A 25,974-nucleotide genomic window follows, 5' to 3' on the forward strand; every position below is an offset into this window, starting at 1 on the left:
GCCTGAGGGTCATTACATCACTGTCTTTATCTAATAAATCTAATATCTAAAATATATGTGTGTGTGTGTGTGTTTCCTATCTTTATTCAAGAACGTGGTCTTTCAATTTGAGACCATGATTTATTGATTTCACGTTCAGACTTTCTCTCAAACCCTGCCCTCACACTTAAATAGTTCCTGCTTGTGCTTAGATTTGATCTACTTCTGCTCAAACTGTATGATTGCACAGATTTCCTGCTTCAGCTTCAGCCCTACTGCTTCTGTGTGCTCGTGAAATGTCTGCTCTCAGATTTCTGCTCTGCTCTCAGATTTTTTGTGCAGTAACCCTGTGAAAATCCCCCAACCAATAGAATGCCAGGTGTAGTATTGACCAATGAAGTGATCCTGCCTCCTTGCGGGTGCGTTCACGTTACTTCTTAGAGCACCCCCTACGGGTGGTTACTCTATAACTGGGTTCATCCACTCCCGCCCTGCAGAGCTTTATTATATGTACTTCCCTTGCTTTTCCCATTCCTAAACAATGAAATACGGTAAATGCTAGGTTGGATCAGCTGGAAGGATGAACTCTTGTGAGTGTGGTTAGGGTTAGGGTTAGGGTTGAGGTTGGGGTTAAGTGCATGATGAAGAAACACAATGCATACAAATCTCAGAGGAAGAGTTTCGCAAATCGTCCATCCAGTTGATCCAATCTAGCACCAACCATGAAATACAGATAAAAAAAAAAAGAAACACAGCGGTGTCCATTTTGTTATTAGTTGCCTAGTTACCAGTTAATTTGAAGGAAGTAATAGCGCCATTAAAATATAAAACTTTCTTGAGGTCCTTGACTTTGACAATCTGCTAGACTCCCGCTCCTGAGTCATGAAAGTGACGTTGTTTTCTCCTCTACGACTGCTATTATATGTAGCTCTTATAGTAAAACAAAACGTACAGACACTGGTATATACATTTACTGTCCTTTTATTCCAAAAGTTGTAAAGGAAGCAAGGGAAGTACATTAAGCCCTGGAGGGCAGGAGTGGATGAACCCGGTTAAAAAGTAACCACTCTAAGAGTAAACGCTCTAAGAAGTAAAGCGAACACGCCCAAAAAGAGGCAGGCATCATTTCATTGGTCAACACTACACCTGGTATTCTATTGGTTGGGGGATTTTGACAGGGTTGTTGCACTAAAAATCTGAGAGCAGAGCAGAAATCTGAGAGCAGACGTTTCACGAGTGTACAGAAGCAGCCTGAGTGCGAGGAGAAGGGCTGAAGCTGGAGCAGGAATTCTATGAAAGCAACAATATATGAGTGCAAGCATACAGTTTGAGCAGAAGAAGAGCAAATCTAAGCAAAAGCAGGAGCTATATGAGTGTGAGGGCAGGGTTTGAGGGAAAGAATTACAAAATCTGAACGTGAAATCAATAAATCAAGCTCTCAAATTGAAAGACCACACTCTTGAATAAAGATAGGAAAAATAACTCCTGTGTGTGTGTGTGTGTGTGTGTGTGTGTGTGTGTGTGTGTGTAAGAGAGAGAAAGAGTAAGAGAATGTGTGTTTGAAGGACGTGGGATATGTGGCACACATGCACACTAAAAGATTCATAGGCAGACACACACACATGTATGTGCATGTGTAGTCTGGTACAAGAAGCATATGCAGGTAAGCCCTGAGGTCAAAGGACTCCTGTAAAACTGTTCTAAAATACTTGCTCTCATGCACCCGCAATGTGCTCCACTTTTACAAGAGCACCCTCTAACCTAACCACAAAACCACAGACGTTGACCCCGCGCTCACCCCAAATGAGTTTGCCATTAACCTTTAATAACTGTTTTTTTCCCCAAACTTCCATCAATAACCAGGATCAGCAGTGAGAGCATGTGTCTGTGTGTGTGCATGTGTGTGTGTGTTTGGAGAGGTTGACAAGGTTAGGAGGCCCACCGAAGATACATGATCTCTTAGTAACTTACTAACTTACTAAGGCAGGCATGCACATACTGACTGAGGTGCCTTTTCTTTCCAATAACTGTAGGTGCTTGAGGCAAATGACGTGGAAGTTTCCACTTTGCTATTTTTTGTTATATGTGAAGATGTTTGTGCTTCGTTTTTTTTCTGGGCCTTCTCAGTGTTTGTTGTTAGTTTTTGCTTTTGTTAGCTAACTTTTGGCATATTTTACTGTGTATTGATAACTGCAAACTTGAGTTCCAGTCTGATTGGTCAGACTGAGCTGCATTTCCAGATTTGGGATATGAGTCATATTTTGAACCACTGTTACCAAAATTAGTTAAAACAGCTGGTTCACCTAATTGACCAAAAAAACATATTTTCTCATTTACCACCCGTCAGCCATGCAGATACTTCTTATTTTATTTTTCCACGTTTTAAGACATAAGATTTCTGCTGCCGCCACAATAAAATTGAGGTCAGATTAATTTCTGAAACTGCAGCAAAGTGTCTCTCCAGAAACAATGCACCAGAAAACTATTGACAGCATATTCTGTGGACTACACAGAGTAACAAACCAAGACACTGGTTCTGGAAAAAGATGTTGCTGTTTATTTTTTTTTTTTTAATGTAATTTAAACAAAATTCCTTCAACCCCATTGTACTGAGGTGCTGCCAAAAAAAAGAGTCATTGACGGATATCTGCAAACCTGGACAAATAAACCAAACTAAGTCTTGTTCATACTTTTAAAAAAATATGGCAAATGGATAGTTTTTGGGGTTCTTTTTGGCTGCCCCAGTGAACATCTAGGTGGGTGGTTTTGGTGTCAAATCATGCCGGGGGCTACAGAATTCTTCGTAGCACCTCTCTCACATCTGACCCTCAGTAAACTCTCTCCCACAATCAACTTGCTCATGGCCTCAGACTGATGTGTTGGCTTTATGACAATGAATAGTTGCGGTCAGTCACGCTGGCATATCAGTCACCAGACTGTCAGAACAGATGTTGCCTTTTTATTATTAATAGTTATTTAACAGGGCGAGCTGACGGAGAACATATTTCATTTAGAGCAACAACCTGGAGTGAGTAATTGTTTAGCTTGGGAGGCTTACATACTTACATACATATATGACATTTATGACATATGACATTTATAAACAGGAGCTGGCCATTGCAATTACAGTCTACAAACATATTTTACATTTCAATGTTGGTGGTCACAAGCTTGCTTTAACCAAAAAATACTTTCCCAAATGATTCTAATATTCACTCACTGATTGAGATTGACATCTTCCAGTGTTGGTTTATGCTATATCTTCCTGCAACACACTTAGTATGCTGACATCCACTGTGCTGTGACAGGTGTGTTCTTGGCCCAGGAGGTACTTGTTTAAACTATGACATCATGACATAAGACCTGCCACTGCTGTCAGGTTTGACAGGTGGCCAAGCTGCAGGTGAGCGAGGGTGCTGGGTCAACTTATGTCAGGTGATCAAACATACCTAATATTGTGGAAAATATCAGAAATATTAGCTGTCTCAGCCTCTCTGTAACACACATATTTTCCCCAATGCAAAAAACTTCAACTCATGAAATTCCTGATTTTAAAAGCTTTCTGTGAGATCTGTCATGTGGCGCTCCTGCAGAGTTCCAGCATGTTAAGTGGAGCAGAGAAATTAAATTCCACTGGCCTGCAAGGACATGATTCCCTCTTTCCCCTGACTCTCTGTCCCAATTACTCTCTACACTTTTACTTTCCAGGAGTTGATGGGCTGTGGCTGCATGGAAGAAGTTGACATTATTTATTATCCAAGTACACTGTGTTTCTGTTCTTTCTATTTGTACTGCTCCCACCTAGGTGTGCAGATATTCCCACGGGCCCAATTTTTATCCGCTGGTTTGACGAATTTTAGACTGACAAGCTGATGACATGTGAGTGGAGAGAGTAAATGAGTAACATTCTCCTCTCCCTTAACAACTTCTGTCAAAATGCCCAAGAGGAAGGCACTTAACTCCGACGGCGCTGCTCAGTGGCCAGCAGCGGCAGTGAAGTGTAGCTCTACTAAGTAGCTCCCAGGTGTGTATGCATATAAGTGAATGAATGTGAAGCAGGGCGTGGAGGACAAAATGTCACGACCGCTCTGCAACAACTTCATAAAAGATTGAAAAGAAAACGACTCAGAGGAAAGAGCACAACAAATAGCAGCAGCCTATATTCAGAGAAAGCAATGACCTCATACAGTAAGTGCTTACAGGTGAGAGGGAGCAATATAGAAAAATACAGATCAATGGAGAGAATAAGTGGGCTGAATAAGTTTGAGAAGAGTGGAGGAAAAGGAAAAGCTGGCTGTACTGTGGCCTTTAAACTCAGCCAAAAAGGGTTAGCCTCCTCTGCTCCAAAACTCCTAAGGCTTTATGGCACTTTTGATACTTGTTTTTTGGATATTGTGGTCTCCTTTCCCTCCCTGAAAATTGATTTTACAAACAGCACTTGAAAAACATGTGGGCTGTGGTTTGAATGCTATGTCCATTTGATATATCACTGTGCTGACACGTAGTATTTTCTGATCAAATCCTGTCAAGACTTTCTGTTACCAAACCCTCCAGCAGGTTAGATATTTGTGCGCTGTTAAAAGCAGTTTATATGAAATGTATCACAGACCACTGGGAAAAAAAAAACTTTGCTACATTTTTCTTGACTAGCTACTGATGATTGATATGACATGCAAAAGCAACTGTGTCCAGAGGAAGTGTGACAGACAGAAAACTTCTACTCTCCCATGACACTGAATTTAAGAGGCTGGTAATTAATCATCACCATCAGCCAGATGAGTCACCAATATGGTGTCAGAACAAAGCCCAGTACTTTTTTTTTCTTTTGTCTCATGATGAAGCCTGATATTTCTCGTCATTTTCTAATTGTTAATCACAGTTTGATCACATGATGTGCCTACTGTATGAGGTAGGGACTCGTTCCATGACTACTGCAAAGAGCCCTACATCATATTTTCCCCCTATAAAGTAAAAACGATGAATATACCGTCAAGGTCCATATTAGCTGTAATTGCTCACTTAAACTAACCCTTTCACATCTGCAAATGATACATCAAACGGTGCACTCTAAATTAAATATTCTAATGCGCATTAAATTCCTGCAATTAATCTATTTGATTTTCCTGCATCAACTGGTGATTTGGAAAGTTTTAATGCTCGCGCGCACGAGCATGATATGCACGCCCGGGCACGTGCATTTTAGTATATATTTTTTTGCTTTAAAAAATAACAGAATCGGGATTTTTAGTAAGAACGGCTCTATTTTATTCCACTATACTCGCACAGACTGCAGCAAAAAATACTTTGGCAACTTCTCATTAATTAGATTTGATCCATTAAAACTGCAAGAAGAGAAAGCAACAGTTCCCCAGCATATCAAGGAAAATTGGTATCAGACTTATGAACACATAAGTGCAAACCGTGCACCTGCTCGTGCAAAAGTAAATCAATCTTTTACCTGTCCATCCGCATCCTGGTGCGCAAAACGTAACGAATAGCGCCAAGAGCGTCCTGCTTGCGGCTAAAGCCATAGTGAGTGTGGCGCGCTACTGCTGCGGAGCGACGCACCAGCTGGATGCAGAGGGCTGGGACACAACACACACCAGCCCTCCCCTCCCCTTCTCCGATGGGACTGCTGCTTTTCTCCGTAAAACTTGCGGCTCCCCAATCGATCCAGATTTGAAAGAGGGGATTATTATCACGCACTTTTTTTCAAATCCTAAAATATGTAATGGAGTGGGTTAAAAGGGACTCAATTAAACTATACATGAGGCTGTATTCCTCTCAGATGTTTAAAGATGGGTGCAGTGTGCCTCTTCGATTTTGGATATATAAATTAAAATTTAAAAAACCTCACAAAATGTCTCCCTCTTCAGGAAGTGAAGATTTCACCCAAATTGAAGGTTTGCTTGCAGGTGGAAGAGGCAAAAAAACACCAGCAGGACCATCATTGGAAGGTTGATTCAGATCTGAGCTTTTGGGCATGCTGCCCTTGGCGTATCCTTAAATTAGCTGCTCTCCTCGATTTTGTTGGAGGGATTTATGACTTTAAAGCAATAAAACTGTGTGATAGATATTTTATGACAGCTAATTAGCTATCTAAAGACCCTTTGTGTGGGCTATTCAGTCCCACATGTTCCATCGCAGCCCTGGTCTTGCAGACATAGTCCACTTCAGGATTAAATATTTCCATGACACCATCGCTGCAACAGGTGTTAAACAACACAAGTACGAGCCAAGACTCCAGCGAATGATCTAAATTGAGGAGTCAGAGTTCACAATTACATCCATTTTCCACAAAAGTCCTTTAACCACTAGATGGAGCAACAAGTCACGTTTTTAAATATGTGCAGTAAGATAATACGTTGAACCAAGCTGATATTTTTTTAATAGAATGAAAAAACACTCAGTTGAATATTGGTCAAAAATGGTTAGTTTGTGGTTAAATAGCTTAATTAAGATGGCTGGGTAATAGTAGGCCTATATGCCTGATACAGTCTATTATACTGCAAATTACTTATACTCTGATCATTTTCAAAATGAGGGGTTTCTGCCTCACTACACCTTTGCAGCACGTAGCCTATTTCATGCATGGGCTCTTCAGGTTTCCCAGAGAGTCCTCTTGATCTTTTTTGTCGCACTTTATCAGTAAAAAATCTCACCAGATCAGCAGCAATCTTCCAGATGAGCAATAACTGAGTCTGCTACTCTTTCACAGATACTCTTCATAATCTTCAGAGGTTATTATGTCTGTAATATTCTTATTTACACAGACAGAATTGGAACTTTAACTCATAATTGTCAGTAAGTATGGTAAGTAATTGACATGTCATCTGTCTGTCTCTCTACACAGTATCTATATGGGCTTCAGATGAAGATCAAGACTTTTGTAAATCTGTGGGTGGTTTTACTTCAGACCAACGTCTCCCCCTGTTGGCTGCACTATTGACCTGCACCAGGAAAAGACTTTAAATTAAATAACATAATGAACAAGATGTGAGATTCTACAAAAGAAATTGTAGCCCAGTATGAGTCATGCAATGAATATTGATTTTTTAAATTATATAATAAAAACACAATGCCTCTGTGGTTTCTACAATATTGGAGATGCAGTAGTCATATGCAAACTGTAAACCCATCAGGCTGGTTTTTCAGTATTTGTCAATGAAAATAAAATTGACAGATTGGCCACAAAATCAATACATGTGTCAGCGGTCTACATGGCCCCCCGGAGGCCAATAAAGTAATTGAAGTTTGTTTTTTATAGTCTCTGGCCTTCCAGCCTTAACTTCATAAACTCATTACTGGTGCTGATTGAGTCTCTAGTAGCCTGTCACGCTCTCTCCCTCCCTCTCTCTCTCTCTCTCTCTCTCTCTCTCTCTCACACACACACACACACCACTGCAGCATCTTTCAAGAGTGCATGAGTCAGCACAAAACATAATACATTTTTAAACTAAAAAAGTATTATTTACGTAGATAGTTTGCTTTTCTCTCTCTCTCTCTCTCTCTCTCTCCCTGCAAACCTGCAAATGTGCACAGACACTGTTATACACACACACACACACACACACACACACATACATACAAAGAGGGAGAGACAGGATTTCAAGTTTCTCCTCAGGTAGAGCTTCAACCAGTGCAGGGTGTCCTACCTTGTTTTACACATGCCTGCAGTCATTTGTGTAAGGTCCTGCTTTAATTCCCCCAAATGAAAAGACAAGATGCTCATGATGAAATAGGTCGTCTCTGCTGATAAGACCGTATCAGATAAGACTGGATGTCCAGCTGAGTTTATACAAATAGTGTTAAAATGAGTGTTTTGTTGCCGTTCTATCAACAGTTTAACCTGATTTCCTTTGTCATTTTGTTATTCCTGTATACTAAGGGTGTTACATTATGCTGTTAGGTAAAGAGCTGCTCAGCATCCAACCAAATTTATAACACAATTTATGTTTTTTTTACATTGGCTGGTGTTCTCATAAAGTAGAGGTGATGATTTAGTGAATTAGCTTTTTCATTCAAGCATTGTTGTTGTAGCTTTCCCAAACTCCCTAAGAGGGTTCGGGGGAAGAAAAACATTTAATAAACTGTCTTACTGTGGTAACTGAAATAGACTGGTTGAGTAAACAGAAACACCAAATGGATATTACTGAATATACATATCAAAAGAGTCGGTCTATACTTCATTGTCACAAAATGTTTTTTTGTGTGGAAGCTTCTCTCAGCAGGTGATTTGAGTCTTGTCTGTCCCTACCTATAAGAACCTATAAGCTGTGCTGATAAACAGAGTGTCACTGTGCCTGCTGGGATGTTAAGCGCCAGCAAACTCACAGTCCTGTCAGAAGGATTCCTGCTGCCACTCGTGGAGCTGTGATACTCCTGGAAATAGTAGCGTTTCTGAAAAAAAACTCCCAGCACAGTTTAGTTTATCACTTGTTAAATGTTATGGGGTGAAATTAGAATGTCAGTATAAAATGTAATAATATAGCTTTGCACATACTTTCCCCTTAAGCTACATCCCGGAAAAGTCATGTTTGATTTTCCAGGTGTACTCTCACATTTTCATGTTTCCCACACATAACATCAAAGATAATGTTCAGGGAAAGGGTCACTTTTTTACATTTTCTCATTGCGCCGACAGAATGTTTCTCATTTTCCTCCATGCATGCAGAATCCCTCATGGCCCTAGTAGCTACACGGGCAGCTACCCTTCTGCTTCTCCTTTCTTGTAACAAATACACAAACTACAGGTTGAGGAAAGATTTCTTTGTCCTCATCATGCCAGTTTACCAGATCAGAAAGGGCAACCACTGGCCAGTGCCAGACAAAGACCAACAGGCAAAGCTCACCTGATCTGACCCCTGACTTTAGCCAGCCTGAATGATATTAAGTGGGAAATTGGGTTGCCTAGCACCTACTCTGCATCTGTCACACAGATTTAGTCCTACAAAAAGTTTTTCAAACATACTTTAAGGGCATTGTCATGGAGCATGAATAATCCACTTGTCATTACCATTTATTCAGTAACCCACATACACCATTTCAATCTATTCTAATGGGAGATTTAAGATTACATAATGTGGATTTTTCAGTTTTAGTTTAGTTTTAGTCTCTCCTTTATGAATTTAAAGTTACTGAATGTATTTTAGAATCTTGTTTAACTGACCAAGATCAGGCAGTATCATAACTATATGGGAGATTTTTACGCACTGAAGAAAAATGATTGCCTCAGATCCCAGGGCTGTACTGATATCTTACAATGAGAGCATGAACCATCCCCACGCTGAAGCTGTAGCCCACCCCCCGCCCTTCCTGCAAGACGAGCAGAGTGAGAGCAAGTGGCAGCTCGGAGATGCGCGATACACCCATCAGCCACGGAGCACAGAGCAGGAGGAGATGTTAACTGGAGCATGTGCTTATTGTAATTCACACTTTTGTTACTATTAGTTAAAAAAAAAATACAAATTGTTCTACATGCTGTCCGTATGGAAAACGATTTTTGGGTCCAGCGAATCCAGACGCAAGGAGAGGCTCACCTAAAGATAATTAAATACAGACTGCAGCAAGCAGGTTCAAGTTTTATCTGTGTGGAGTAAAATTACTCCCCTGACCAGTTTGGACTAATGATGGCTCTAATGGTTCACCTGAAGACGGTCGCCCACCTCCGGGGGAAAGGTGACAGGATCGCCAAAGTTACATTCAGAGGTATGACATGTTTATCTGCCAGATTTCTGTATGTTTTAGCCTGTAAGTTTTGAAATGAAATCACGCTGTGTGGTGGGAGCTGATTTGATTTATGTTTGACAATGTGATGGAAGTTAATTAGTTCATCTTGGATGCGTAAAAAGTTGGGAAAACCCCTCAAGGATCGGCGGTCCTCGGGGACGCGCTCGCTCCGCACTCTGATGTTCAATGCGCTTTTTTCTCAGGGAGGAAAACTGGATCATACACAGCAAGAGTCTTTGAATGCATCGCGTTGATCCTCTCTATCACCTCTAAAAATGATTTAAAATGAGGCCACTTTAGATTAAAAACACCCTATGCATGAGCCTATACAATTTAAAAGGGCAGTAGAACTAAACTTAAAATCCTTATAGAAATATTATATGAATATTTGGCTGTTAGCTCTTTAATAACTGCTATAATAAAGAAAACGCAAAACTCCATCGTGATAAAACAGTGATTTTACAATTCTTATGATTTTCACTTGATGTGTCCACCAGATATGTGTGTTTTACTCATACAGCAATAAGACCAAGAGGCCAGTAGGTTACAACTGACAATGCTTATGGCATCGATTGGGCCGAGGAGGGCGGCGGGGGTCGAGGTGTGGGGGTCTGTTTTATCAAGCCTTCGGGGTAATTACTACAGGGTCATGCTTATTCTAGCATCTGAGCCACACTGTGTCCCAGAGGAAACAGGAACCCCTGCAACTGTAAGAGGGACCAGAGGTGAGTATAGGAGGGAAGGAGTTCAGTGGATTCATTCATCCACTCATCTCTTTGTGTGTGTGAATATGTGAGTGTGTGTTTGTGTGAGAAAACGCGGGTGTTTCAGCACCTTGGACAGCGATCAGTCCACACACTCTTTCTGACTGATGACAAGCGTTCAATCCCAGCAGATCCCTGTTTAGACTCCTGCTGTCAGCACCAGTATTGTGTAGAATGTTACAAGACCACCACCCCCAACCTCTCTCCTCTCCTCCTCTCCTCTCTTGTGTGTGTGCCTGTGTGTGTGTGTGTGTGTGGGGGGGGGGGGGGGGGGGGGGGGGGATTCTGCGCTGTGAATTCACCAGGGTGTTGATCTTACATGAACCGTCATCCAAGTCAAGGATTAGACCGTCTACTCCCTTCTACCAGTCCCCATGGCCCAACTGTCAGCACAGTTGCTGCAGTTCATCTGCTTGTAATTTCAAATATGCTAAGCATCAAAGTGTGTGTGTGTTGGTGTCTGCGCTGCTTCTTTTACCTCAATTTCTGCCCTATATCTGAGTGAGATAGTGTAATTTGAAGTTGAAAACATGAGTAGCTTTCACTGTTTTTTACTGGTGTCAGATTCTGTATGTGAGGCTTTTTTGAATAAATAGAAAAAGGCAGGAACTGTGCACATCCAACTGTATTCTTAGATGCAGGACATATGACATAATATGCCAACAATTTTTTAAAATGGAGAGCATTTTCTAACATTTAAGCCTATTAGACATGGTACACACACCTGTCCTGTTCAACACACATAAGATTTTCAAATATTACTGGGGTTAAAAACTGTATGTGGGGTGTTTTTGTTAAATATCAACCAGATTTTTCATTTCTTAACTCACTTACTGCAATCTGTTTATATGAAATCGCTTGATCCGAGTGGCCAGATGTAAAATTTGTGCTGTGTATTTAGGTATTTATGGGTCATTAAATAATGAATATCACAGAAAAGGTTAGTGAGAGAGAGGATCAGACCCCTTGTACACCGAATCACCATGACAACCACTATATGATTAATGTGATTTTTAAAAAATATTTCACTCTTGAAAAATTGATTATTTTGATGTTAAATTGTTAAAAGAGGCAGATTTATTAGCATCACTTTGCCACAGACAGTGAAAACATTTCAAATGGAGGAAATTTTATTACCATCCACTTTTTCTTCTCCTGTTTCTTCTCCTCTGCCGTTGTACTTTAAATAGACTTTTTACTGAAGGCATAATCATAAGCCCTTTTAAATTAAGGTTTTATTATTGTACTACTGCAAAATATTTACATACTGTATTTTTCTGTTCACAGTATTTGCTTTGCGTCTTGCATCCCCAGTCTCTTTCATCGCTGTGGGTTTTTGAGTCATACTTTTCCTGCTTTCAGCTCAAGCAACTTCCTGCTTAGAGAGGAAGAAGTCTGCCAGGAAGCCACAGCCCCTTCTGAGTATGTCAAACTATACATGACCCCTCGAGAGGCTGGTGGGAAGATTTTTTACGTCATGTGAGGCCGACTTCCCGTGTTGTGTCTGACAGGGAAAGAGACCCACAGTAATATGGTCTAACAACACACATTATCTAGAATCAAACATCTCCAATATTTTCAGAAAATAAAAGCCATAAATCATGGCATCGATTGCATTCAAAATGTAATATATAAAAAAGCAATAAAGAAGACGTCGGGGTTTCCTGACTGGTCAAGCTAAAACTTCATTATTATTCGATAACAGCAGAAATGAAAAAAAAGTCTTCTTCAAAGGCCAGGCATGAAAACTTAATTGATTTCTTGACAAGTCTTTGATGAATCCCTTCTGTTACAGTAACTGTAGTGCTGCGCTTTATCAAAGAATGACACTCCAGCTGCTGATGCTTTGGCTCAGCAATCGCACAGTACCCTGCAGGAGTTCACAAGTACATCAATTTAAATATTCAATTACAGCTTGCTAGATAAGGCCTTCCCTTCAACTCTTTTCACCACTTATCAACCCTCTTGCTAAGTTTCAGATACTTGACGTTTGCACTGCTGTTCTGCTGCTCATTTGTTAGCTTTTTTTACTCAAAATCTTCTTAAATTCCTGGACTGAAACAGAGTTTTGGTCAATCCACTGTGTTTTGCAGATGTCATTGCCACTCCGGTACCACTTTGTGATAAATCACCCTTTATATGCATTAATTAATATTTATTAATGGTTAATTAATCATTTACTACTGCTTTATAGATTATCTATAGGCTGTTATTAAGAAAAAAAATTGCCAGTTTGTGGAAATATTTAGCTCTCACAGGGCATCTGGACCAATAAATAACTTAAAATTTACACCTGTAGACTTGATGGATTACTATAGAAACCCATTATTAAATATTAATTTAAAGAATATAGAAACACAAGACGTTTATTAATGGCTTACTAACATTTACAACTGCAAATGCGATGGTTTTTCAATCTTTAATTAACGCTTATAACTTTGTTACAAAGGATGACTTATTAGAAAGTTCCTTTTCATTCCTGGAGCTGACTGAAGCTCTTTTCTATGCATCCTCTGCTGGAACAGACATTTATTGCATATTTAGTTTTGAATTGTGGCACCTATTTGGTATGTACACTCTCTGATTTGTCTCGTAAATGGATCAGAAAATGAGGAAATAAGACAGTATGGGACAATAAACATGAGATGCTCAGAGGCATGCCGGGAGACTCTGATTATGGCAAACAGCAAGAACACCCATAGCATTATGGCAAACAAAATGTTTCCCACTTTTCTACTCTACGCTCCATTTCTTTGTTTTATTGTAAATCTTATGAAATTCAGGTAAAACCGAAGGACAGCTAAAGAGCTTCTAAAAGCTTCTATACCCACTTCACTTGTGTTAGTTTGAGTCTTTCACAGTGTTCTCCATCCTTCTCTTTCACTCCTTTTATCGCTGTCTGCTCGATATATATATGTATATATATATATATATATATATATATATATATATATATATATATATATAAATGTACAATCCATTCCTTTTCTTTCGCCCACCACAGGTCCTTTCAATCCTTCTTTTCACTCTATTCTCTGTCACATTATTCCTCACCGTTTCCACCAAGGCCAAAAGACAACCTGATTAGCTGAATGTTGTTTTAGTTTTGAGCACCTTATATAAGCTTCACATGATCTACTTTCCCAAACCCACGTTTGAGTGAGATGAAAACGCTGGTATGACAGTGATGCCTCTGTTTTGAATAATGTAGGAGGAATATTGTCAGCCTCTCTGACATTTAAGTGGTGTTTATTTTCTAAAAAAATATATATATTTCAAAAGATGAGGGTTTTCTAAGGTTGTAATGAGTAGGGAGTGATGGAACAGAGAGATGGGAACACTTATGACAGAGATGATAAACTGAGTCAAAATGGGGACTCTGGCTACTGATGAGGCTGTTTGAATCATGATATCTTTTCAGTTTTACCTTTGCATGTTGATGTATCTTTTCCTTTTTGTAAACTCAGAGGTCAGTGGTTCTGTGAATGTGTGAGAGGATACTTTCAGCACCGATAATAATAAATCATCAATCCACAATGTTTATTTATGTTCAAACTCCTTATCACAGTCAGCCTGGCAGTAGTTGTAATTCATTTTGTACATCTTTGTGTGTGCACATGTGCCTGTGTGTATTTTTATACATAAATGTGTGTCAGTACACATCAGCTGTCCGCACGCACCAAAAAATACATCAACACCCCCACAAAACAAACTACAGCAACAAAGCAAAACGCACACAGCCGCCTGATGCCATTCATGAGCATCACAAAGCAACCAGGTGAGCACAGGCTGCAGCATGCATGAGTGAATCAGGTTACAGTAAGCGGCTCTCTGCCCTGAATATAACCTTGAATACACACTGCCCCACCACATTATTGTTTTCACAGTTATCTAAGGAGACCATGTGGAAATTCTGTACATTGTGTTGTCCATAACCAAAAAAAAATCTCTTTTCTATTTCTTTTCTGCTAGGATCTGTTTATCTTTCTGTCTCTCTGTCTCCATTCTGACGCATAGTGAGTCATTTTGTAGCCATTCAACTGTCTGCATTTATTTTCTGTCTCCTGTGGCTCCACAGAGCCAGTCTCATTTGTGTATTTTTCAGGTACTTTAGTCATTAATTTGTCTTTTCACTGGTCTTTAATGTGACAGATGTAAACAGACAGTATTGGGACCGTTTTAATTTTGATAAATTTCTCTGTGAATCGATACATACATGAATCAAAAATACTCCCTGACAGTAAAAGTCAATGCTTCAGATGTATTAGCAGCAAAATGTACTTGAGGCATTAAAGGAAAAGTTCTCATTATGCCTGTGAGTGATGATTGATTATGAGTGATGAATATATTTACTATGACTGACAACCTACCTAAAACTCAATTTTCATAACCTGTTCCATAATGCACACAGATTAAATTAAATATAAAGATCGAGTGCTTTATAATCAGCCCGTGCTGTGTGCCCACCCACTCAAACGGCATTGACATTAATTACAACTGCATTATTGATCCATCTAACCATCCTTAACCTCTTAACTCTTCCTTACCTTTCAGGTCTGTCCTTCTACAGCCATGTAGCAGAGAACTGTGAAGCGGTGGCCCACTTTAATGAGGTCAGTGTCTTCATTTCCTCTGTCATACGCCAGCCCACCCCGATAATGACCGATAAGCAGTTATCTCTTGACTTAATAGAAACCACAACCATCCCGACTCCACTGCAGATAACAACATGCTGATTGCACAGCCTGCAAGTTTTGTTAATAAAGTGAGGCAGTAATTAGTAGACATAATGTAGGAGGCAATGTTCACTTTTAATCTGTTTGTACTCAGATTAAAGTGATCACATTAACACTCAAACATGATTTTATATATTTTTACACGATGAGAAGTACAGTAAGATTTAAAATTTACGCTTACATAGTCAGTATTATAACTTTGTTGTTATAGTAAGCATCTAATAACTCTATTACTACTTCAAATTTCTTCAACATAGAGAATGAAGTAGAACAGTTGAGCTACAGTTTAAGTCTTCTCTATAAATTGTATACTGTATAAAGATGATCGTAGCGACTGCTTAGGGTCGGTGCCATCTTTTCTGTCTGGAGCAGGATCTTCCAGATAAGGAGTGTGAGGTGTTGCCTTTCACACGCCCCGCTGCCACGGACGGGTGCACACTTGGGCTAATGTTAGCTATTTTAGCTAAATTGTGCTAACAGGGCAAGTGTCATTATCAAGTAACATTAAACTTACTGAAATATTCTGACAATAGTGGGACTCAGTGTGAGTCCTGGAGCCAGGGAGAGAGGCAGGTGAGTCAACTGTCAATCACAGCTATCAATTAACGCCCACATGCAGACAAAGTGTACTATAAGTCTTCAAATCTCATTAACAGAGCAACAATTTCTATAATTATCAGCAGCACACTTATGAGAGGGTGATTGAGACCATAATGGCTTATTGAAAAAGATTATTGACTTAGTATTTCTTGAGAGAAGCTAATGCATATTGAATAGGAGTCACTTGGAGCCAGCATGTAGCAGCTGTCGGTGGCATTGCACTTTAAGGTACTTCCGCATTGGTTTCAGCCTCAGGTCGTGGCAGTTGCCACTTGGTCTTTTCCCTAGAGTGAAAGAATCATATTAATGAAAAGTGTGAAATCTACACCAATGAATCCCTGTAATCTTGCCTTGTGTCATTGATTATGATATGATATGATATAATTACCTTGATTCTGAACAAATTGCAGAGTTTTTTATGAATTGGATATACAACAAATTACCATTGTATTATACACTAGCATTGGTGAGAGAATACAAACTTTTTTTTTAAGAATGTTGCCAATTATCACATTACAGTCATGCTGTTGAATTATCCTCACAATAATCCCATTTATTATCCAGCACTTGTTCATATTTTGGAGTGGTTTTGGCTCGTTTGGTAGAACAGTTTAACCATTAGGTGCGAGATAGGTGAGTCGATCCTTGTTCTTCAGCAAGACACTGAAACTCAAATTGCTTCCAATGTGCGTGAATGTGAAAAAAAATGTAAGTCACCTTGAACAAAAACATTGATATCTACATCAATTTTCTATATTATTAACTAGTGTAGGATTTTAAAGGGCGCTAGTCCATTGCAAGGCTATCAAACATAAAAAGACAATCACGTTTACAAGCCATTGTGCTGGTTCTCACTTGCAAATGGCCAATGTCCTGCCTAATGGCCCTCTCCTTTTCATTGATGGTCCATCAGGATCTGAGAGGCGAAACAGAGGTAGCAACCTCCACCCATGCATGTCATTGAACACTTGCTCTGTTGTAATTAAACTAGACATTGCACACTCTGCTGCTGTAGTGACAAAAGCCTCTTTTGCCAGAAGAACTTAAAACTTGCAAAAGAAAGTTTAGTGATTATGTGCTCCCTACTGTTTCTCTTTGAAGTGCAGAAAATTACATTATTCTGTCTTTTAACACCAGAAGGATTTCACTTGAGCCCCTGTGGTGCTGGCTGGTCAGTCTCTTTTCGCTGTGGCTGCTGTGGGATTCTGGGAAGTGTTCCCAATAGGATTCCTGCAGGCTCCTGTCACACTGAGAAAGCGTTATGATGGATTCAAATGCAAAGAGTAATATAACTGGGCGGAGGAGGGGGGGGGTAAGAGAAATATAAGGGTTGGGGGATCAACAGAGAAGAAATCCACACAGGGTGGAAGCAAGAGAGGCAGAACAGAGGTAGGGGATAAAGTCAGGGGATGAAAAAAGCAAAAACAAAAGGTGGAGCCTCAATCACATAAAGACACTTCCTATGGGAGGTTTGTCTACATTTTTTTTTTCTGAGCTGTTCGCTTTTACAGAGAAAAACATTACTGCTTTGATGTGCTCACAAGCAGAGTGCTGCTTCCTTTGCTGATAACCAAGGCTTTTGTTTTCAGTCTAATCAGGAAAATGACTAAATGACTGTACACGTTTGGCAACTTGCATAGTCATGCACACACGCACACACACAGAAACATACCCCTGCAGAAATAATGCTGCTTTTGTAACATCACGGGTGAAATGTGAGGGAGAGAAAAGTGGACAAAGGGGAGAGATGTGTCAGGAAAATTTGTGACAATATTCCTGCGTGCTGCCTTACAGTAACTGGTTTAGAACTGAGTGGCTGACACTGATACGCGATTGCTTGTGACAGCCTCACTCGATGCTCTCGTCTTGCATGCCTTACTGCTTGGGAGGTCGTTAGGATCACTCAGCGTCAATAAAATGTCCGGGCTTCCCTTAGGACGACTTGTGCTTTCAGTGGTTCCTGAGACTATGTGTTGTGTACCGCTGGTGCCCAAGCATACATGCACTGTTTTCCTAACCCTCCCCCCACCACAAACACTGGAGCAATTCCTCATCAACCTCCTCTTCATCTGACATCTTCATCCTTAGCCCTGGAACATTTGCATGGCTCAGTAAGCTCAGTCCAGCCCCTGGAGTTGAATTGGCCATTAGCATAGAGTTGTGTGTCTTGTTGCTTTATGCATGGACTAGCAGGACGCCTTTGAACTAGTATGCGGATAGACTGGATGGGGAATCTGTATTCATTATTCATTGTATGGTGGGACTTGGCTTTTAGCTGCAGTATAACAGGGCTTCCCCCTCACTAGTTAGACATAACTGGAGCAAAGAACAGAAAGCCCTGCAAGTGTTGTATGTGGCCGCAGGGTTCACTGAGTTTGGGCCTGTAGCTACTGTGTGTGTCTAAGAGACAGAGAGAATATGCCTGAATTAGATTATGTATTTGTTTAGTTTACAAAAAAAAGATGTCAAGAGATTTGAACTATATGCAGACAAAGCAAGGGGGATTATTATGCAAACGTAATGAGTATGAGAATAGTCTTTCTCCACAGACTTCCAGCTGCTACAGCCCCACACTAAGTGCACAGCCTGACTTTTTAATGAGAATCTTGTGATTACGTAACACAAAATCTCTGAATCCCATGACTTTTTCATGGCTTTTTTAGGGTGTTGTGTGCTTACTGTTTCGGCACCTGTATCACAAAATTGATTGGTAAGGACTGCATACACGGTGAAATAGTTGCAGCATTATGTTTCCTAATTTATTGTTGCTCCAAAAAAATGCAGATAAATATGAGGGTCATGCATGCTTTGCTAGTATAGTGATTGTTTTGAATAGTGAAACTTGAGTCTTGTGTTGAATATCACAGTTTGCATGTTGCAAATTTGACTGGTTTCAGTAGTTCTCTTTGTAGCTGTGGACATTTTTGCATTACTTCACCACTGAAGTCCTCATCAACCTGCTCAGGAGTCAGCGCTCAAGGGCGTGCTTTGAGACCTCAGTGAGGTCACTTCCAACAAAACACTTCCCTGGCTGCCCTGGTAATGAGGTTTGGGAAGTTAGTGGGCTCAAGTATGGCGTATCTGTTATATGAGAACATATCACTATCAGGGTGAGGTTTTTAAACTAATATACATCATACCAAGTATCCAATAACTCACTGCAGAATAAAAGACTCTTATAACATAAATGTATGCATTAGGTTGAGTTACTTTTGGATGTTCAGCTGTTGCTTTGCTGACCACTTGATCAGATGAGAAGTAGCAGTCGCCTCTGGACTAGACACTAGCTGGAATATTGCAAGTACTAAATATAGTTTATGAACTTCACCAGTTTTTAAGATTCAGGGCAACTCCATGGAGGTGCTTTCCCATCTCTGAGTATACTGAATAAATGATGATCTGTACAGAATATTTTCTTTGCCAGTTTAGAGTTGGGGGGAAGCTGGAGGCTGAAATTTAAGCAGCCAGAATGAGCACAGTGGAATCTACAGTTGGTAAATTGTACTGAACTGAATGTTGTGATCTGTGGTTATAATGAAAAAAATGAATTAAACAAGTGTGCTGATGTGCACACATACACACACGCATACAGATTGCACACACATCATTTCTGCAGGGAATGCTGTATATTTATATTTTTGCCCATTAAGTCCTTAGGAGAGGAAAAAAATATAAGTGCCCATTTCTCCTTTGCTGTTAGTGTGTGTAACCATGTGCATCAGCTTGTAACTCCTCTGCTTTAAGAAGTCTCTCTCAGGAGTGACAAGGTATACCTTTAAGCAAAGGATGGTAAAAAATGAAGTAGATGAAGTAATCTTGGAAAAATACTTTAACTCAAAATAATTACCCAGTAAGAAAACAATATACAATAAAATATGTCCATAAATAGAGAATTAGGACTACACAAATCTAAACCTTTATTAGATTTCTTGTGTTTTACAGTCCAGTCATTACATCTGCAGCACAGCATGGAAGAAACTACTATACAGCATACGGCTTCCCTAATACTGTATGTTTGAAATTCTTTCTTTCTTTTTTTTATATAATATATGTTTGGGTTTTGTTTGTTTATTTGTTTTTTTGGGGGGGTGAGAAGGGGGTATTTTTTGTCTTTATTAGACAGCTGATAGTAGATAAGCAGACAGGAAACAAGGGATGAGAGGGGCACGACATGCAACAAGGGTCCCTAGCCAGCATCAAACCAGGCATGCTGCAGTTATGTGGCATGTACCGTAACCATTCGGCTTCCAGGGCACTCTGTTTGAAATAATTTCTGTCATGAAGTATCACAATTTGAAACAGCTGGCATAAAGCCAAATAGATTTTCTTTGGTATTGCAAAAAAATGGTCCCAGTAGATGAGACCAAAGTGTCATGGTTCTGTTCCACTCTGGCTCTTTGTGCCCCCACCAGTCCAGCAGATGCCCTCAGTATTTTTCCCTGTTCATTGAACTGGAACTTGAACTGAGTGGCAAAAGGCCCTCAAGGTTGATATTGAAGTTTGCTTTCACATTAGTTATTTTCTCAAGGAAATGCGACTGAGGACTGTTGCTTGCTACACACTAATCCTCGTAGAAACTAACTGCAAAAGTGAACTAAAACTCAGAGCAACAGTTGCCTTTCAGTCCTCTTTTTGTTGTTACATGCAGACCACTCCACTTGACAAACTTATTGTTTCATGTTTATGTCACCAGCGATGTATGTCTGAGTTCTTTAAAGACCCTTTAAAGGTTGTCAATGTTATGTCGAGGTGTGTTTGCTGTTCCTGCTCAATGTGACTTGTGTATTTAAGTTATATTCATGTGTATGCTTGGTTTTTGGTTTTCAGTTTGCCCTGTGTTTTTCCTCCTCTGTTCCCAGCCTGCTTTCCCCTCCACTCTTCCCTCCTTGCCTGCCCTACATCATCCTCATCAGCTCTGCCCTTTCTCAGTGTTTTCCCCAGCCTATCGCATTCTTTTCCATTCTCCTGTTTCATCTCCTCATTCCCCTCACTTGAGTTTCTCCGTGCATCTCCCCACCGGCACCTCATCTCCTCGTTAGTTCAGTTAGTATTTCAGTCCTATACTGTATTGCTGTAACAGTTTTGATGTATTTTTTTTTAAGTAGTTTTGTGTTGGAAAGCTCAGCTCTCACAATAACTGTTTCTACATCAAATGCAGAATAGGATTAGCTTGAGCTGTTGTTTTGCCATTTGTACCGCAACATATTAGGTTGAATAGGCACCAGAGGAACAGAAGGTAGAGCTTCTTTTGTTGAAAATAATAAGAAAAAAATCCATCTCAGCAGAAAAGTTCTTAATTGAGGGGTGAGCGCTATCTCCCAGCACAACACTGTCAGTTTTTGAGTTGTGGAGCAGCTTACTTGACAAATGTATTGTTCATTATCTCTGCACCATCTGGTTTACACAGCACAAATTGGGGAGTTAACTGCAATCTTATTAGAGTCTAATTTCAAACGACGAGATTTGATTGAATTAACTGGATAAAGATGTCCTCAGTGCCACTCAATCTCAATAGAGGAGGATTTACCTCCAACTTGAGACATCCAAGTCACACCTGCTCTTACATAAAAGTAATCTTTGTTGGATTTCACTTAAATCTTCTTGCATAGTATCAGTGCAGTAATGACATAATACTGTATGAATGATGATGAATGAGAAAGAAAGCAACAACACTGGAATCTGTCTAAACATGGCTTGTGGCTGCCGCGGTGACTAATAAGTATACATCACATTTTGGTGAGTGAAAGAATTCTGACCGGATTAATGTCAGTTTGTCTGCAGCTGTGGCATTTTGTTTGAGACATGCTGTAAATTAGACTGAAATAAATGGAGAAACATTGCAGCATGAGCAGAGAGAGAGTGACATGTGAGAAACAGAGCAGGAATGGAAGTGAAACAGGGATGGACAGTCCAATTGGAAAAAAGTAAATTGAGACTGGGTTGGGAGCGTGCACGTAGCAATGTCAGTGAATTGGATAAGATCGAGTTTCTCAGCAGATGTGGCTTGTCAGAAATGCTGTTTCATCCCGACTTTTTCAGTGTGTGTATTGGAGACAAAATATGAACCACTTGATGCAATCCAGTGGTAAAAATACAAAACTACGCCCTCAAGAATTAGCAGATTCTCAACAAAATTAGCAAATTCTCACTAAAATTGTATGTTAAAAGCTTCCCAGAGTTAGTCTTAATTAAGGCTGTATTTGAATGCATTACTACTGTGTAATCTAGATGTAACTCAGTCTCGATGGCTGTGCAGTTTATAGGAATGCACAAGACAAGGGAGGGACACAAGATCCGTCTTCTGTGAATGCTGTGCAAAAATATATTGTATTCTCAGTATTGGTGCACAGGCAAAAAGAAAGAAACAGAATAAGCCAACGGTTTTTAAAAACAACATATTTTTAGGTATGGTCTTAAATAATTGAACTTGAAATTTGCTCAAGCATGATTTTTCAGAAAGTGAAGATCACCAAAATGAAAGGTTTAAGTGTTCCACAATGACAAGGTTGTTACATAATAAAAAAAAACACATGGGTCAAAAAGGGGAAGAGAAAGAATGGAGAGAAGCAGAATAATGGAAGTTAAGGTCAGGGACTGTATGCAGTGAAGTTCGAGTGAAGTTCTAGCATTTAATAATTTACTGTTGCAGGGGTGAACTGTCTCACGCTGAACATGACAGCAAATCCACAGAATACAGCAAAACTCTTTTCTCACATTCTAAATATTATATAGCATATGGAGCCAGCTGCTAAAGCCTGCTGTAATGAGAAGGTGACTTCCACTGCCTATTTCAGCAGTCTACCCTTATCTCTTTTATCCTTTAAGAGTACATCTAAGCCTGCAGAATCCAAGCGTGGAGGATTGCACATCATAAGATCATAATGAGCTGGAAACGTAGCACAAAAGAAAGGGCATAACATACAAAAGGTTCTCATAGTAAATATTATAAATCTCCCAAACCTTGTTGTAAGCAAGTGTCTATTTGGAGCTTATTGTTTATAATTAATCATAGAGGATTTTTATCCTCTGTGTCCATGGCAACAGTCCTAAGATGTCAAAGGATGGTGAGCAGGGGAACTGAGGACGGCCCGGTCACCCAACCGCTCACCACAGTGCTACAGCGTGAGATCATAGCAGTTATAGCTACTCTTCCATGGAGCGTTTAGTCCCTCTGATAGGCCACTGTGGCCTCAAGGCTTCCGGTTAGTGAGATCATACCTGTCACTTTTAATGAGCAGCCTTACTCCGCCAATTAGGCTGTGTGTCATACAGTACAGAAGGTTAGTAGGGAGAGGGTGTTTGGGTGGGGGGGAGGATGGAGAGCAGGATCTGAAATAGGACCTGTGTTTTGTTTTTTTTTTCATTTTTCATTCAGATTCACATGTTTTTATCCACATAGTCTGTGAGACATTTTAATAAAGTGAGTCACCGAATGATATATTAGGCGCATTGCAGCAGTTTTTTTGCCAGTCAGCGTATGAGGCACAGTGAATACTTGACAGCTTTAAGTCCAAGCTGTGCAGAGCTGTGAACAAAACAGAACATGAACACGAAGTTACCTCATATTTTTGTTTGTTTGTGTCTCTTGTACTTTTGTGTATTTAAAGTCCCTGCACATTCCCAAAGGCATTTTCACTTGCAGTCCTCTGCCTGATTGAGTTTTGGTGGAGCTATGCTGGGGATCACATTAGGTCACCAAACTTGTTCTATTAATGAAAATAGGCTTCGTCCACAGCAGACATTTTCACTTGCCATAGGAGGAAAAGCACAGGTGTCACATATAGTATCCCGGGAAGCCATTACAGTGCGCCATTACATGTCAGGACCTTGAAACTGAGGCGGCTGAATGGAACTCAGGGGCAATTTACTTGTCGATCTTACACGTCAAATTTTATTCAATATTCACAGGGAGTAATACTCAGTGGTATGAAATATTTTGTGACTGTGAAAGGAGCTTTGTCAAGTCTGAGAAAATCACTTGTGTATTATCATTTGAGTAATCTAGGGTTGGTCTTGTGGACTACAAATTTCAAAAGAAAGCCTCTGCTAGAAATAAAATTTATTAAGCAGCAAGAATGAATTGTATTATGGGAAGTGCAGGATTTTGTTTGGAGCCTGACCCTGTCTATGGAGTAAAAGTCAGGATATCTCAGCCTTTGCTGCATCAGTTTTACCTTTAAGGGAATGCAATATTAAATTGTTGGAGTGCTCCTTTAAATATCTTGTGCAAAAGTATCAACTGATTAGAAGTGTACTTGTATTTACTTTTACAGTTTGGGGGGCATTTATGATAGCTTTTTTTATAGGCTCAGGAAAAGTGAGCTTCATGAGAAAGAGTCCCTGTAGACATGTTGATAAGAGATTATAAAAGAACAACACGCACATTTTTTCTTAAATAGTTTTATTTATATAAAACACAAGCTGCTGAGTAGATCAGATGTTGAACTCCAAACACTTAACTCTTCATTGCTCCACTGCAGAATGTATTAGATTCAGATGTTACATGCTCCATCAGCTGTATCCACTGTCATGTTTATCCAAAGATCATATCATGCATGAAAACGTGTGCCACCATCTCTAGGTTCTTTAGCAGGTGATGCACTGGCACTTATGTTTGTAGCACTATTGTTTTTATTTGCCAACAGGAGCCTTATAACCTTTTGATTAATGTGTCCAATGGTCACCTGGTGATATAGTCATCCCATAAAAATTTTATTGGGGTAGCCATGATGACGCTGAATCTAACATAATGAGTATTCATAAATTTCATCTGTTGTGTTTCATACAGATTAAAATGAGACATTTCTATGGTGCCTGTTAAATAAATAGAGCTGAGTAAAGTCAATTTGTGAGTGTGAAGACAATGCTTTTATATGTTTAAATTTGGCTTTTTTACACATTTATTTCAGAAAATAAAGTGTGTTTGAGACAAATGTGGATATTTTGCAGCTAACGTTGCTGCAACATGGCCCCCTTTTGTGAGTTTTTAAAAATGCTGAGTCAATATTGCAAGTGTATAGGTGTCTTTGATTTTTGTAACCCTGCATCCAATTTCCCTTTGTTTGTTAGCAATGCTGCTGCACTATTCAACTTGCCCACAGCTGAAGCGTGCTAAACCTCTCCACTTTCTCACCTTAATGGATTCCCTGCTCTCATTTTATTTGTCTGCATTGTGTGGGTATTTAAACCACTGTAAGCACTTTTGTCTGTTATGCTGGCATAAACAGCTTACTCCTTCATGTTGTGGATTTACAGTATGTCTGCTACCTCAGAGATACAGTAAGTAGTGTTGAAAACGATGGCTGAGAATGTACATGAGCGAAGCACTGAGACACACGTAATGGCATTACTGCAAGTAGAGGCCTAGTTAGTACATCTGTGTTTTGTGTGTGTGGAAATGTGTTTGTACTGTCTGTGCAGGAACACATTAAAATAAGTGGTTTTCTTACTCTGGGACAATAATGTGGCTGCCCAGTGGTGTTGGATAAACAAAGCATAATCACATTTGCAGTAGTCTGTATGTATCATTTGAGCTATTGTGTGTGTTATGCACTGGTATGTGTGAGTATAGCTGTCATTCCCTCCATTAGCTGTGTGTGCCGTCATCCGTGCAACATTAACACCACGCTGAGGCCTCTCATTCTCCCTCTCTCTCGGCTGTTCAAACACACTGGAAGAGATTTAGTTGTAAATGAGATGTGGTATGGGTGTATTAGCTGTAATCTGAGCCAAAGACCATCACTCTGAGGCTTTGTGCAGACTGAATGTTGCCTATGAAACGCAGCTAAGGAAGAGACAGCAGCACCGGTCATGCCTGGCTGAAGTCTGGAGAGAGAAACACAGACTGTAGGGCCTGTGGGCAGAGAGTGATGGTTTAATGCAATACACACACACACACACACATCCACAGATCCTTGAAGGCAGGTCTACCATTATGGATTACAGTCGCAGGTGGGGAACCCCAGGATTCACTAATGGGACAGACTTGATGGATCGCTTGCCTCATAGCCTGCAGTGTTTTCTTGAATGAGAGGCCAATATCAGCAGGGGGTGAATGAGTTTTAAATCACCTGTTCAACCTTTATCCCTTCTGCCCTCATTCAGTACAGCCTCTTTCCTTATGGTAGTACAGTGCAGATGAGGGAGCTGATTTACTGAATGGGAGT

General features: G+C 40.0%; 2 protein-coding genes across 15 annotated transcripts in view; one reads left to right on the plus strand and one right to left on the minus strand.

The window, feature by feature from the left end:
• The window catches only part of fndc1 (fibronectin type III domain containing 1), a 42,521-nt gene extending 35,705 nt beyond the window's left edge, over nt 1-6,816 (minus strand). Inside the window, exon 1 of one of the 2 annotated variants that reach the window (XM_044329404.1) lies at nt 6,642-6,816. Coding sequence is in view for 1 of the 2 variants with exons in the window: in XM_044329403.1 (XP_044185338.1) it covers nt 5,438-5,510 (73 nt within the window). In the remaining variant the exon portion in view is untranslated. Of the gene's footprint in view, nt 1-5,437; nt 5,802-6,641 lie in introns of those variants that run through there. The other variant, XM_044329403.1, reaches the window with a different exon arrangement.
• A 2,539-nt stretch (nt 6,817-9,355) lies between these two features.
• Nucleotides 9,356-25,974, plus strand: part of otofa (otoferlin a) — a 77,618-nt gene continuing 60,999 nt past the window's right edge. For all 13 annotated transcript variants that reach the window (XM_044377336.1, XM_044377334.1, XM_044377339.1 and 10 more), the window contains exons 1-2: nt 9,356-9,687; nt 15,027-15,085. In XM_044377336.1, the coding sequence (XP_044233271.1) occupies nt 9,606-9,687; nt 15,027-15,085 (141 nt within the window). In that variant the 5' untranslated portion in view covers nt 9,356-9,605. The remainder of the gene's footprint in view (nt 9,688-15,026; nt 15,086-25,974) is intronic.

Source organism: Thunnus albacares, chromosome 16, assembly GCF_914725855.1.
Source record: "Thunnus albacares chromosome 16, fThuAlb1.1, whole genome shotgun sequence".
Classification (NCBI taxonomy): domain Eukaryota; kingdom Metazoa; phylum Chordata; class Actinopteri; order Scombriformes; family Scombridae; genus Thunnus; species Thunnus albacares.